Here is a 14,642-nt window from a genome sequence, read left to right as displayed (position 1 = left end):
ACCTGCACATTTATGATACACTACAAGTGCAGACACGATAAGAAATGGTGCATTTGCAGGTAAATACAGACTTTATTACAGAACCGGTAAAAATACAACGCATGACCTGCACAAATATAGGTACAATATCTATTTATATACATAGAAATAGTATGCCTAGTACACATTTTGTCCATCACACTCCAGACATCACACACTGATGCAAGTAATCTTAAAAAAAGAAAGCAAGCTGTTACCGCTTCTGACCCACAACCTGAAACTAACAAGCATTTTCCAATCTGCACTATTCTCTTACCGAACAATTAAACTCTGAGGTTTTGTTTACTTAACAATAATTTTGTGGTCTTAAGGGATTGCAGCCTTACTGTAGCAGTTGAATAATAATACTTTGTGTTTTACATGTTATTACATTCCTCAAAAAAAACTGGATATCATCTAACTTGTTGTGAGCTGTACTGGATACAAATGTCTTGCATTTAGCAAGGGTTAAACTCCAAATGTCTTTAACAGATACAAAACAATCTGAAACAAAGAGAAGGAAAGATAGTCTTCTCCCCACAGCCTAAAATTAACAAGCAATTTTCTCACCTCTAATTGACATTAGCTACAATTACAAACACCTACAATTAATTGGATTCCCACAGGGAGTACTTGAGCAGTGGCCTTTAAGGGACAAACCAGATTAGGAGCTGAACATCACAACCATGCTTCAGATGCCAGACTATCCATAAGCAATGTGATGGGAACTCTGCTTATGTACATGTAAATGTCTTGCATTTAGTGTGCATCTGTTACACTCCAGATCATAGTATCATAATAGGTACAGCACAGGAAGGGGCCCCTTGTGACTGTGCTGGCTCTTTGAAGGAGCTATCCAATTAGTCCCATTCCCCTGCTCTTTCCCCACAGCCCTGTAAAATAGTATCATGGTAGGTGTCACACCTGAAATGTCAAAATTTCTTCCAGATGCAAAACAATCTTAAAAAGGAGAAAGAAACCGGAAAAACAGTTACAATTGTCATCTAATTGACCCTGAGCTTACAAGCAGCTACAATTACCTGGGTTTGCCTATTTAGGCTACTTCCCAATTGAGCAGTGACATTAAAGTGATGACTGGTTTAGCAGCTAAATGTTGCAATCATGCTCCAGATCCCAGATTATCTGTGAGCGAACCACATTACTATGATATTAGAGGTGTATATTTCAGATGTGGCAGTATAATATGTTAGCTTACAGGTATACACACTATTATCTTGAGTAGTGATGAAACATTCTTATCTGTATGTTTCCCTAATTTTTGGCTGTTTACATAAAGCTTCGTCCTGGAATTGGTTTGAATAACTGGCACACTGCACTGAGTGGTGGAATGTGAATGGCTGACCAGTTCATCAGAACATGAGAGCACAAGACATTATGCAGCAAAACAAATTGTTTGGTCCCCGAAGCCTGATTCATGCATTCCTGTGGCAACATGTGCTCTTTGAGCTTGCCTTTGATGTTGATGTTCTTTGTCTATCAGAGTCTTGGGCAGCAATCGGAACACAATATTCATTGCTCGACATTTTACTTTTACCCCACTACTCCTTGATAATCTCACTTTGTGTTGATGACATTCAAAGATGTCAAATGTAATTCTTTCTGGTTGGCTCAATCTATTCCCTAATGTGTGCAGACCTTGCGATTGTCTGCAAACATGGGATGGGGAGGGGCTTTGGGTTCAATAGACAAAGCTGTTTTAAGATGGGGAGGAACAGGGTGATTTTCATGGTTCAAATTCAACTTTGATAACTAAAGCCAGTTGAGTAAGTCAGAATTATTTGAATTTGTTTTGGACCATCCACGCATCACTAGCACTAAACCCACATTCAGGAGTCTCCTTCCAACTTCAAGCAGCAAAACACTTCTGCATGCCGTAAATGTAGAAAATTGTATTTAAGCAGACTTGCAAATCGTTTATGAATTGGGAAGGAGGGGGTGAAGAATAAGCAGAATTTAATTTATCGTGAAATAGTGAGCCTTGGACCGTTCACTGTGAAATGTTCGTTGATGATTGCACAGTGTTCAGTTCCATTCGCAACCCCTCAAATAATGAAGCAGTCCGAGCCCGCATGCAACAAGACCTGGACCATCCAGGCTTGGGCTCATAAGTGGCAAGTAACATTCGCGCCAGATAAGTGCCAGGCAATGACCATCTCCAACAAGAGAGAGTCTAACCACCTTCCCTTGACATTCAACAGCATGACCATCGCCAAATACCCCACCATCAACATCCTGGGGGTCACCATTGACCAGAAACTTAACTGGACCAGCCATATAAATACTGTGGCTACGAGCAGGTCAGAGGCTGGGTATTCTGCGGCGAGTGACTCACCTCCAGACTCCCCAAAGCCTTTCCACCATCTACAAGGCACAAGTCAGGAGTGTGATGGAATACTCTCCACTTGCTTGGATGAGTGCAGCTCCAACAACACTCAAGAAGCTCGACACCATCCAGGACAAAGCAGCCCGCTTGATTGACACCCCATCCACCACCCTAAACATTCACTCCCTGCACGTTCCCCTCCAAGTCACACACCATCCCGACTTGGAAATATATCGCCGTTCCTTCATCATCGCTGAGTCAAAATCCTGGAACTCCCTTCCTAACAGCACTGTGGGAGAACCGTCACCACATGGACTGCAGTGGTTCAAGAAGGCAGCTCACCACCACCTTCTCAAGGGCAATTAGGGATGGGCAATAAATGCCGGCCTCGCCAGCGACGCCCACATCCCATGAACGAATAAAAAAAAAGTGAGCCCAGGACCGTTCACTGTGAAATAGTGAGCCCAGGACCGTTCACTGTGAAATAGTGAGCCCAGGACCGTTCACTGTGAAATAGTGAGCCCAGGACCGTTCACTGTGAAATAGTGAGCCCAGGACCATTCACTGTGAAATAGTGAGCCCAGGACCATTCACTGTGAAATAGTGAGCCCAGGACCGTTCACTGTGAAATAGTGAGCCCAGAACCGTTCACTGTGAAATAGTGAGCCCAGAACCGTTCACTGTGAAATAGTGAGCCTAGGACTGCTACAGTCCTTGGATGAGTGTGGATTGATTAGGGAAAGCCAGCACGGATTTGTTAAAGGCAAGTCGTGTTTAACTAACCTGATAGAGTTTTTTGTTGAGGTAACAGACAGGGTAGATGAGGGCAATGCAGTTGATGTGGTGTATATGGACTTTCAAAAGGCGTTTGATAAAGTGCCGCATGGTAGGCTTATCATCAAGATTGCGGCCTGTGGAATAAAGGGGGCAGTAACAACATGGATACAGAATTTGCTAAGAGACAGGAAACAGAGAGTAGTGGTGAATGGTTGTTTTTCGGACAGGAGGGAGGTGTATAGTGGTTTCTCCAGGGGTCAGTGCTGGGACCACTGCTTTTCGTGATATATATTAATGACTTGGATTTGGGTATACAGGGCATAATTTCCAAATTTGCAGATGACACAAAATAGTGAGCCTAGGACTGTTCACTGTGAAATAGTCAGCCTCGGACTGTTCACCGAAATAGTGAGTCTAGAACTGTTCACTATGAAATAGTCAACCTAGGACTGTTCACTGTAACATTCGGGGCCTGGAATACAAAGGAGTGGAAGTTATGTTACAATTGTACAGAGCTCTGGTTAGACCGCATCTGGAGTACTGCGTTCAGTTCTGGGCACCGCACCTCAGGAAGGATATATTGGCCTTGGAGGGGGTCCAGCGCAGATTCACCAGAATGATATCTGGGATAAAAGGGTTAAATTATAAGGACAGGTTGCATAGACTAGGTTTGTATTCCCTTGAGTATATAAGATTAAGGGGTGATCTAATTGAGGCATTTAAGATGATTGAAGGAGTTGATAGGATAGATAGAGAGAAACTATTTCCTCTAGCGGGAGTCCAGAACAAGGGAGCATAACCTTAAAATTAGAGCTAGGTCGCTCAGGGGTGATGTCAAGAAGCACATCTTCACACAAAGGGTAATGGAAATCTGGAACTCTCTCCCCCAAATAGTTGTTGAAGATGCAGGTCAATTGAAAATTTCAATACTGAGCTTGATAGATTTTTGTTAGGCAAGGGTATTAAGGGTTATGGAACCAAGGCAGGTAAGTTACCGATCAGCCATGATCTAATTGAATGGTGGAACAGGCTTGAGGGGCTGAATGGCCTACACCTGTTCCTATGTTCTTGCACTCAGCCTAGGACTGTTCATTGTGAAATAGTCAGCCTAAGAATGTTCATAGAATCATACAGCACAAAAAGAGGTCATTCACTCCATGTTGCCTGTGCTGGCACTTTGATGGAGCTATCCAATTAGTTCCACTCCCCTGCTCTTTCCGATAACCCTGTAGATTTCTCTGTTTCAAATATATACCCAATTCCCTTTTGAAAATTACTATTGAATTTTCTTCTACCACCCTTTAAGGGAGTGCATTCCAGATCATAACAACTCACTGTGTAAAACAAATTCTCCTCATTTCCTGTTGGATTTTTTTGCCAATTATCTTAAATCTGTGTCCTCTGGTTACTGACTCACCTGCTACTACACACTGTGACATACTCAGCCTAGGGATCACTGTGAAATAGTCAGCCTAGGACTGTTCACTTTAACATTGTGAGCATAGGACTGTTAGCTGTGAAATAGTCAGCCTAGGACTGTTCAGATTTTCTTTGTGTATTTGTGCGTTCATCAAGGTGAGGGCTGTTAGGGAAGTGGAATGGAGTAATCTGTTTTTCACTCAATGACTATGCACACCAGGGTTATGTGCCGTATGGATGAAATGCAGTGTGTAGAGCATTCCCTAAATTAACTTGACAATGTACTTTAACCCATAGCCTCAAAAGATGATGAGCCTCCCCTCGGCATAAGTGACATTTCTCATCTGTGACGCAGCTGCCTAGTTGCAGTAAATCAGTGTATACCATGCAGCAGAAGCACAGTAATGGAAGCAATCGTTCGGCAAGACTGAGGTCTTCTTTGGACGTTATTTATAAAATTCTTGTAAAGTTGAGGCTGGAATGTTTATCTCTTTTTCCATGAGATAAATGTGATTTAGCTCAGTAAAGGCAAATGGCCGCTGGCACATTTCAATTTAGTTTCCTGAACGTGTAAATCCCCTCATCGTATACTTTTGTATTCTTCTGCCTCTCAAATAAATTCCTGTTGATAGGGCAACCTGGTAGCTCTGGAGGCAACAGCTCACTTTGCAGTGCAAGTTCCAATCTTCGGGCTGCCTGACGTTTTAATCTGTCAGTCTTAATGATGGTGAGTCTTGTCACTTATTCGGAAACCTGGTATGTGGTACAAGTGCAGTGTGTCTTAAATGTTGCTAACCGTATAGAATCATAGAATCATAGAAGTTTACAACATGGAAACAGGCCCTTCAGCTCAACATGTCCATGTCTCCCAGTTTATCCCACTAAGCTAGTCCCAGTTGCCTGCACTTGGCCCATATCCCTCTATACCCATCTTGCCCATGTAACAGTCCAAATGCTTTTTAAAAGACAAAATTGTACCCGCCTCTACTACTGCCTCTGGCAGCTCGTTCCAGACACTCACCACCCTTTGAGTGAAAAATTTGCCCCTCTGGACCCTTTTGTATCTCTCCCCTCTCACCTTAAATCTATGCCCCCTCGTTATAGACTCCCCTACCTTTGGGAAAAGATTTTGACTATCTACCTTATCTATGCCCCTCATTATTTTATAGATTTCTATAAGATCACCCCTAAACCTCCTACTCTCCAGGGAAAAAAGTCTCAGTCTATCCAACCTCTCCCTATAAGTCAAACCATCAAGTCCCGGTAGCATCCTAGTAAATCTTTTCTGCACTCTTTCTAGTTTAATAATATCCTTTCTATAATAGGGTGACCAGAACTGTACACAGTACTGTACACAGAACTGTACACAGATACCATAGACTAATCAGATCATTGGAACAAAACATCAGTATGTTTTCGACCAGCATGATAATTTTCATTTCTCCCCTTCATTAATCCTCCTTGGCATTTTACCTACACTGCACCCTCCCAGGTCATTTTTTTTGCGCCTGCACACGGCTTTTGGACCACTCCCAGGTGCATCCGAATGCTTCATAGGAATATACAGCACTTCACTTTTTCCCTCCCTCCCAGGAATTACGCTATCCAGTTCTGCCTGCACTTGATCCTTCCCCTAAGGTTCTACCCGAGTGCTCCAGATAGGTTCTCTTCCTTCCTCACAGGGAGTTTAAGGGAGGTCCCACTCGCACTACTCTCACTATAACCATGAGCTCTGCTGTTGCTCTCTCAGCTCCAGGCCCTACTCTCCAAGTTGGGGGACAGGCTCGTTCAGCTTTGGACAGAAAATTAGTTGGTCCCAATGTTGATTGTGCCTATGTGTTCACTTAAAATTAGCACTTCTGGCCTGAACCAGTACCTATTATGTTCCTGACACAGACTGCCCTTGTCCTCAAAGAAGCCAGTGTTACAATTGCTTTCCCCTCATCATCACCCTCTACCTTGTATCTTTGGTCCCACAGCCTGCTCTGCATCCAATGCACTGAAGCGCATTGGGCACCCATTATTAGATTATCAGTCCTATACTCTCTGTTCCAAAAGCTACTTTATGTAAAGCATTCTATGCCCTAATGACCCTCTGTGTGAAAATCTTTATTCTAACTTTAGATAAGGGGAGGGAGACTTCTGTAATACTTGCTTCAGATGATTGTCACCCTGCAGATTGAGAGACGTCAGAATTTGATAACAAAGTGGGAGGAAATTTAATGGGAGTAACATGTGAGAAAATATGTTTCTGGACATGATGACACGTTACATGACCCAAATGATTAAGGAACCTAAGGCATGAGGTGCCATTCGACTTGATACTGTGTAATAACTAGGTAAAGTTGAACCAGGCTACAGTTAACGAGCACCTTGGAAATAGTGACCATAATATATTGGAGTTTAGCATCAGGCTTACTCTGGAGAAGAGGAGTACTGCACAAACTGTCAATTTTCAGAAAGTTGATCTGGAAAAAAGGAGGAACTAACTGAGGACGGTGTACAGGGCAGACTTAAAAAAAGAAGAGTACAGAGGAAAAATGGAACACTTTCAGGAATACATTGTCAGTGCAAACTTGGAAAGAATTGCAGTAGAGAAAAGAGGGGATTGATGTGGGTGACACAGAATAAGAGCTTTCTTGAAGTACAGATCCACATGTAGATCAGAGGACAAGGATGAATCTAAGAATAAATTTAGGGAGACTAAGAAACTGACTAGCAGTGGGAGAATAAAACATAATCTGTGAAAGGCTTTTATAAATCTATCCATAGCAAACAGGCAATCAGGGAACTGTAGAACCCCTGAAGGACTGCAAAGGGGGCATTATATCAAGTAGCTAAGGAATGGCAAGAGTTTTCTTTGTGTCTGTGTTCATGGAGAAAACCTCAGACCGCCTTCCTACTGTTGGGGTAGAATTTCTAGGTCGCGATGATGAGATTGTAAGAAAAATGGTTGTAGCCTATAGAAAGGTACTGGACAGACTGAAGGCATTAAAGGAAGCCAAGTTCCTAGGTCTGCGAGGACAAGATTGATGGGTTAGCAGCACTTTGTGCAGGATAGGATATGGGGAGCAGAAATTTGGATGAACTGGTTTTTGTGGAGTGGGTGGAAAATGGAAAGACAGCCAGGTGAACACTGGAATAATCGTGTCTGGAAGTGACAAGGGCATGGATGTGGGATTTAGATGGGCTGAGGCAGGGGGAAGTTCTGGATGAAACAGAAAAAATAACACTCACTGGGAAATGCTGTAAAATACAGGCATGAAGAAATACTCGAAAATATATTTACTAGAAAACTCTGCTTACTGCATCCACCAGGAAATGCTCCAGAACACATTCCTCGGTAACGTTCCAAATATACTCACCAGGAAACATGGTAAAATACACCCAGCTGGAAAAACTCAATAATATTTTCTGAATAAACTAAGGTGCACCAGATTTAGATGAAGTGTTATTTTAAGACTATAGCGTAGTTAGAATAATATTGTTTTTTAAAGTATATTTGGATTCTAACAATAACAATGGTTCAGTTTCTAAAAGGAGAAATGTGCAGCAGGTCTGTGATAAATATCCACTTCATTTCCTATTGACCCTGGAGTCTTGTGATTATATGTTTCCAATACATTTTACCCTTTTTGTTTTTTTACCTCTGTCCTTTCCAGGTTCCCTCTGTGCCATACACAATTCCCTGACCAAGGGAACAGGCAGGCAACTATAACTCTAGCCTTTGGTGCTTTGTAACTGGTAGTCATTGTGGTGGTTGAAAGCAACTAGTCTGGCTACATTTTATATTTTCCGTCCTGCAAAGTATAGTAATTAGACTGGCTGAAATTGGGAAGTCACTATGTGGGGAATCAGGTGTTAATTCATTGCACAGAAGTTACAGCATCACATAAGTCCAACAACATAAGGCACAATCATTGCTTTCTTAGTCTGATGAAGATCATCCCCTGCAATTCTTGCACTTTGTTTTGCATACAATTTTATGGAACACTACAGATATTTAAATCACAATGTCACTACAACTCAGATTTCTGATCTGATAGCATTCAGAATAGAAGACACAGGGAAGATTGCAGTGGAGAAAGAGTTTGAAGGTCACAGGCGAGAGAGAAGTTGCCTATAAAGTGAAAACTACTTTCTTGTATCCTACCCAGGAATGTTGAGAGTACTTAGATAAGCCTCCTTAGATATGAGAGCAGAAGTCAAATCTCGGATGGACTTGGACAAGAATTATTGAAGAGAAAACTGCTTGGCATGAAAGAGGAAACAGAGCTTCTTGGAGACAGCTTTAGCAATGGAGGAAATGTTGGAGTTCCATTAGATCTCAGAGCACTTAGTGAGGCCAAGAATGTTGTTAGATAAAGAAAGGTAATGGGTGGAGCCATCAAACATAAGTTGCCAGTAAGAGATGTCGAAGAAGTTGTGGGGAGGATTTTCACCTTCGACCCAAAATAGGCACAATGTCTGTGGTGCTCCAGCAGCACCTGCCCAAGGCCACAGCCAGGAGGATCAAACTATTTTCAGGGTCAGGCTTCATTTGAACATCACTGGCGAAAAGGTGGCTCCAAATAGGTGGAAAGTTGGTAGGCTTCTGCAAGGAGCTAACCGGCAGGTACGGCCTATTAGGGCGGGCGGGGGGGAGAAGATTCTGGATGAGGGAGGGACTGCTCCTGGCCCCAGAAAAATCTTTTAAATTTCCCCCAAAAATGTAACGTTTCCTAAGCGGCCTGCTTAAAGGACTGTTGATTAGGGTGTACAACACCTGGTACAACTAGGATTGGCATGAATGGCGCATGCTCCACCTATTTGTACATTAAAATTGTAATCAGGTTACTGCAACAGGCGTAGAACCACGATTTGCATATTTAAACAGCCTCCCGCCTGTTTTGGGCAGGAGTGCTGAGCACTCATTTACATGCCTGCCTGAAAATTGAATCAGGAAGACCAATGGGTGTCCAAGATGCTGACCAGATTTTCCTTTGCCAGTTTTTCGTTTTTCAGGTGTGAAACGGGCGACCAGTCATTGAAACCACCCCCACCTCCCGAGTGTTTGAAAAAAAATTCTATTTGTGGTTCAGTTACAGCATTTTTGCTCATGGTTCAAAAGATTGTTGGTTCTACTCCACACAATGGCTTGAGCCCATAATCTAGGCTGATATTCCATTTTAGGTCTGAGAGAGTTATATTGTTGGAGGTGTCAGTCTTTGAATACAGTGTTAAATTGAGGATATGTCTGGTGGTTCAAGTGGATGTTAAAGATCCCATGACACTATTCAATGAAGATCAGGGAGTTCTCCTAGTGTTTTGGCCTCCCTCAACCAATAGCATCAAAAATCAAATTAACTGATCTTTCATCTCATTCCTGTTTGTGTTGTTGCTTGGGTATGATAGCTCATTTATTTACTTACATAATATGGAAGCTGTTGTGCACTTCAAAGGGAATTGATTGTGTAGAGTGCTTTGAGATATTTTGACACAATAAAGCCCCACATGAAATATTATTTATTAAGATTAAAAAAAAACAAGACTTCCAATGCCCATAGAAAGGCATGGAGAAGATTAAGATGTAGTGATTCCATCTTGCATAGTGTTTCCACCTTGCAAGATAAATGGATATTGTGGGTACTGAGAACGTACAGTCTGAAGAAAATTAATGAATATGGAGTGGAATCATCAGTAAAAGAGTGGATAGTGTTGGATGATGAGTGGAGAAGGTCATTGCTAAGAAACAGATTTGGAGAGAGAACAGATACCTGGAGAGCCCATGAGTAAATTGAAAAATAGTTATAATTTGAGCCATCAACCACAGCAGATATGAAGCAATTTTAGAGAAAACTATGTTGCTGATGGAAACTTGTTTGGAAGTGCACGGTGCCAGACACTGTCAAAGGCTTTTGAGGTGTCCAAGACAATGATGGATGTTTCATCAAAGTGCGCATCAGCAGAGTTCCAGAAGTGCGTAATATAGACAAGATCACTAATAAAGTAGCCATGCTGAAACCACACTGGCAAACATGGACGGGGCTAGAGCTTTCAAATTGATGGATAATTTGACAGTTAAGACCAGTTTCTATAACTGTAGAAAGTATCAATGTAAGGGCTGCAGATTAAGGGTAAAATTAATCATTTTTCTTAGAGATGGAATGAAGAGTTAACCGGGAATAAGAGAGATTGTGAGATGACATTAACCAGGGTTGAGTTTGGAGGTCAGATCTTGAGGATGATGGGAAGGATACCAGCAGAAGTCCAGAGAACAGAGGATCTGATAGACTTTGTAGACTAAAACTTGATTCTAGTCATGATGTTTAAACAAGATAGTGATGGTGGGGGATCTTTTACAAAAATCATCCAAATTACAGTTGGAGGAGAAAAATGAAAAATAAACTAAAACGGTCACTTTTCTCTCGTGAGGCAGAAAGTTTCCATCTGTGGTCCTTACAGAATAGAACCATAGTGTATAAGTTACTCTCTCAATCACATTTTATATCCTCCAAGTGTTGGGGGACAGTTTGCACACTGATGTGACTTAGGCACTTGAATTTACAGTATATATAACTGCAAGTCCCTTATAATAAAACAGGCTTTATCGCACTGAGCTGTATATTTTGTGGTCCTACATCACAATTGGGAGACATACCATTCTTACCACATTACTCCAATGCCAAGCTCACAACTTCATGGTGGCAGAGGAGAGACATTAGGGCAGAATTAAGAAAGAAGACAGGAGTGAAATAGAGGAGCAAGAGATGTCCTCAGGAGAGTGGAAATAGAAAGTGGAAAGATTGGTTTTAAACAGGAAAAGTGAGCAAGAGAAAAAGTGACCAGTGGTGGCAGAAAATTGAAACTGCTTAAATGAGGCAAATGAAACAAGAAACAGATGATGAAAGTAAAAGCTGAAAGGAAAGCTGAAGAAGAAAAATTTACATCATATTTTGAGACTATTAAAGACTAGGAATGTTTAATTTACTATTAGGATTTAACTTAGGGTCTGTAGTTTAGGTTCACAGGACATAATTCTGATGTCAAATCCCAATAACTTTGTGAGTGATTATTTTGTGCTTATCAAGTTGAAGGATTTTAATGCTGGGGCATGGACCACTTTCCATTTCAACCACTATCAGCTTCAAGCACTTCCAGATCAGCCAAAACACTATTAGATGCAGAGCAAAACTAACTATTATACCCCAACAAAGTGCCTTAACACTAACATCAGAAGAGCATCCCTACTGCACCGGTGTAATACTTTTCTATTTCCCACATGAACCATCTTGTGGCCTGTATGAAACTGTCATTATTGAATTAGGGACAATTTTGTAGGTGGACCCACTAGCATGGATTGAGACTGCTCAAACTTATTTCATACAGGGTCCATACAGCCAGGAGACACGGACATTGCATCTTATCAATCTGAGCTGGATTTAACCTGAGGATAGGCCAGTGTCTAACACACTGCCCCATCCAGTACCCAAATCTCAGTACTTAGAGTTTCTGATTACCCATAGCAATTGAAAAAATTCAAATTGGAATTCTGTTTGAAACTATCTGAAATGGAGTATTGAAGTTTCATTTGGGATAAGAGGCGTGTCACAAGAGTGTGACTCGTTAGATGAATGACAGGGCACAGAGTTTACAAAGAAGTAATCCCTCCTAAAGTAATGTGACCCACAATCCCAAGAGCTTTAAAGGGGAGGAAAGTGTAGAGAGAGCATTTTAGCACCATTCTGCATAACCCAAGGGTCGGTCTCCCTCCCTGCTAAGCTGCTCTGATTACATCAATTACTGGCGATCGCTGTGGAACGGCGCTGATACAAACAGCGGTGGGGAGGAGAGTGGCTTCAGACCACCTAAGGAATGCTCTGGAGATACCCGACAGCTAGGAAACCACACTTCCAATCTGACTTCCTGGCAGGTAATTCCACACTTCCAATCTGACTTCCTGGATTCAGGCTGCTTCAAATCACCTCCCACTATTTGCAATGGAGCCACTCCAGAACACACTGTATAACTGATGCTACCAGAGCAGCGTAGCACAGAGGGAAACCCTTATTTGGTGGTCTCCAGACTGGTGCTAAAATTAACATTTAAAAAAAAGTTGAAGAAACATCTGGTAAATTATAATTTTCTTGTATAAAAAGGAAATTGTTTGAACTAAATGCACTCCCCCTAAACTTTCCTTCCCCTTTGTGGATTGAGAGGTATGCACTCCAAACATCACAAAGAAAGATATTGTTTCACTTTTGAAAATGCCTTCATAACTCAAAAACACTTTGTTTATACTACATGGGAGAAGAATTACTCTGGTTGTTATGTGTAGTGACATCATAAGTGCATTCAAAAAGAACAGGGGTAATTTTAATCTAACCTGCCTGATGGGAATCTGATGGGATCGGGTCAGCTGCCCATCCAATTTTTCAAGTCAATGGAGAGTAAGATCAGACGGGCTGTAAAACAGGCATCTCTTCAGTTTCTGCCGGGTTGGTTAGGTTTAATTATCCTCAACGTACTCATAATGTTACACACAGTATCTACAGCAATTCTTACCCTGCATCTCAGTGTGTGTTGCTTTTCTGAGGAGAAAGCTAAGGTTTTCTGTGTACAAAATAGTTGTGTGATTTAGATGATGAATGAAATACAATACTTGCCAAACAATCGTCAGGTATTTTCCTACACTAGTCATTTGGGGAGACTGTGCTGCTGCAGATGCAGGCAAATGCCCCAAATGAGTTAATTACATTTTATCATTTTTTAAGCTGATGGCAAATGGGGCCCGTGGAACCACTGGAGTTTGTGTTCCAAGACATGTGACAGTGGCTGGCAACGGCGCTTCCGAATGTGCAAAGGGACAAGTGTTGAAGGTTACCCATGTGAAGGATCAGGGGAAGAGGTCAGGACATGCAATGAGAAAAGATGCCCAGGTAGGAGAATTATATTTCGCAATACTTCAATTTATGCTTTACTTTCACAGCTTATTTGCTTTCACCCACCTCGGCCACTTTAGTTCAGGACGTTCCTCTATAGCCCAGAAGGGAATGGAGTGAAGCAGACAGGGAACAATTACCTAATTCTGCATAACGTCTGGCTCTGATAGTAATCCCCGATATGTCATTGGATTAAGGAGCAGATCTATCGTAACACTGTATCTGGGTAAACCGGTTTTGCAAATCGGATGCTTTACCTCAGGTCTCCTTGGAAACCATCCATTAAAATCATAGATATTGGTCTTCCACAGCGTGTACTGGTGGGGTACTGTTTGAGCTGACGTGATTGCAAGAAACGGAGGTTAAGTTACTTGACTAGAAGATCAGTTTAATTACGTTCTTTTGCAATATTCTACTTTTTTCCTGTTTTCCCATTCTCTTACTCAGAGCAGGAAATCTGTTTGCATGTCCATGCCAATGCCTGTATGGAACTGGTTGCTACCAGCTGGATGACAATGATCCAGGGTGACTCTCCCTTTGATTTTCACTGCCTTTGTCCCTGTGAAGAAGCACCTGACCTTGTTTGGCATTTACCCACAATGGCATGTCTGACATTGGGAATATGAGAACAGGTTTAGGCCATTTGACCCATCGAGCATGCTCCTCCATTTTATTGGCCATGGGAACTCCATCTTTTTTAATCCCAATTGTCTTCCTTTTCTGCTGATACCCTTGCTTGCCAAGTAAGTATCTATCTCACTCAAACACCTCAATTGATTTTGCATCTGTGGCCTTCTAGAACAATGGGCTACACATTTTCACAGCCTTTTGTATGAATAAAGTTTCCCTGGATTTGCTTGTATTCTGATTATGTCCCCTTGTTCTAGATTTAATTATTGGAAGGAAGAGTCATTCCTGAACTCCCCTGTCACTTCACTTCATTATCTTAAATACTTCAATCATGGTAATCCTCCTGCTTCTGGAATCTCATGTCCTACTATTTCATAGCGCACTGCATAACCTGGAATCAGTTTCATTGTTATTCTAAATGTGTCTCCAATCATTATCCCACCGATCCTCAGTCCATTATCTTTCTCCTTTCCACTTCTTCTCTCCACAGATGCTGAGTGTTTCCACCATTTTCTGTTTTTATTTCAGATTTC

General features: G+C 41.8%; 1 protein-coding gene across 1 annotated transcript in view; it reads left to right on the top strand.

The window, feature by feature from the left end:
* The window catches only part of LOC137342497 (adhesion G protein-coupled receptor B2-like), a 697,882-nt gene that overhangs the window by 340,611 nt on the left and 342,629 nt on the right, over positions 1-14,642 (top strand). The window contains exon 7 of the mRNA XM_068006399.1: positions 13,312-13,476. Within this exon, the coding sequence (XP_067862500.1) occupies positions 13,312-13,476 (165 nt within the window). The remainder of the gene's footprint in view (positions 1-13,311; positions 13,477-14,642) is intronic.

Source organism: Heptranchias perlo, chromosome 26, assembly GCF_035084215.1.
Source record: "Heptranchias perlo isolate sHepPer1 chromosome 26, sHepPer1.hap1, whole genome shotgun sequence".
NCBI classification, from domain to species: Eukaryota; Metazoa; Chordata; class Chondrichthyes; order Hexanchiformes; family Hexanchidae; genus Heptranchias; species Heptranchias perlo.
The sequence above is the reverse complement of the archived record's forward strand: the minus strand, read 5'-3'. Positions and strand labels throughout refer to the sequence as shown.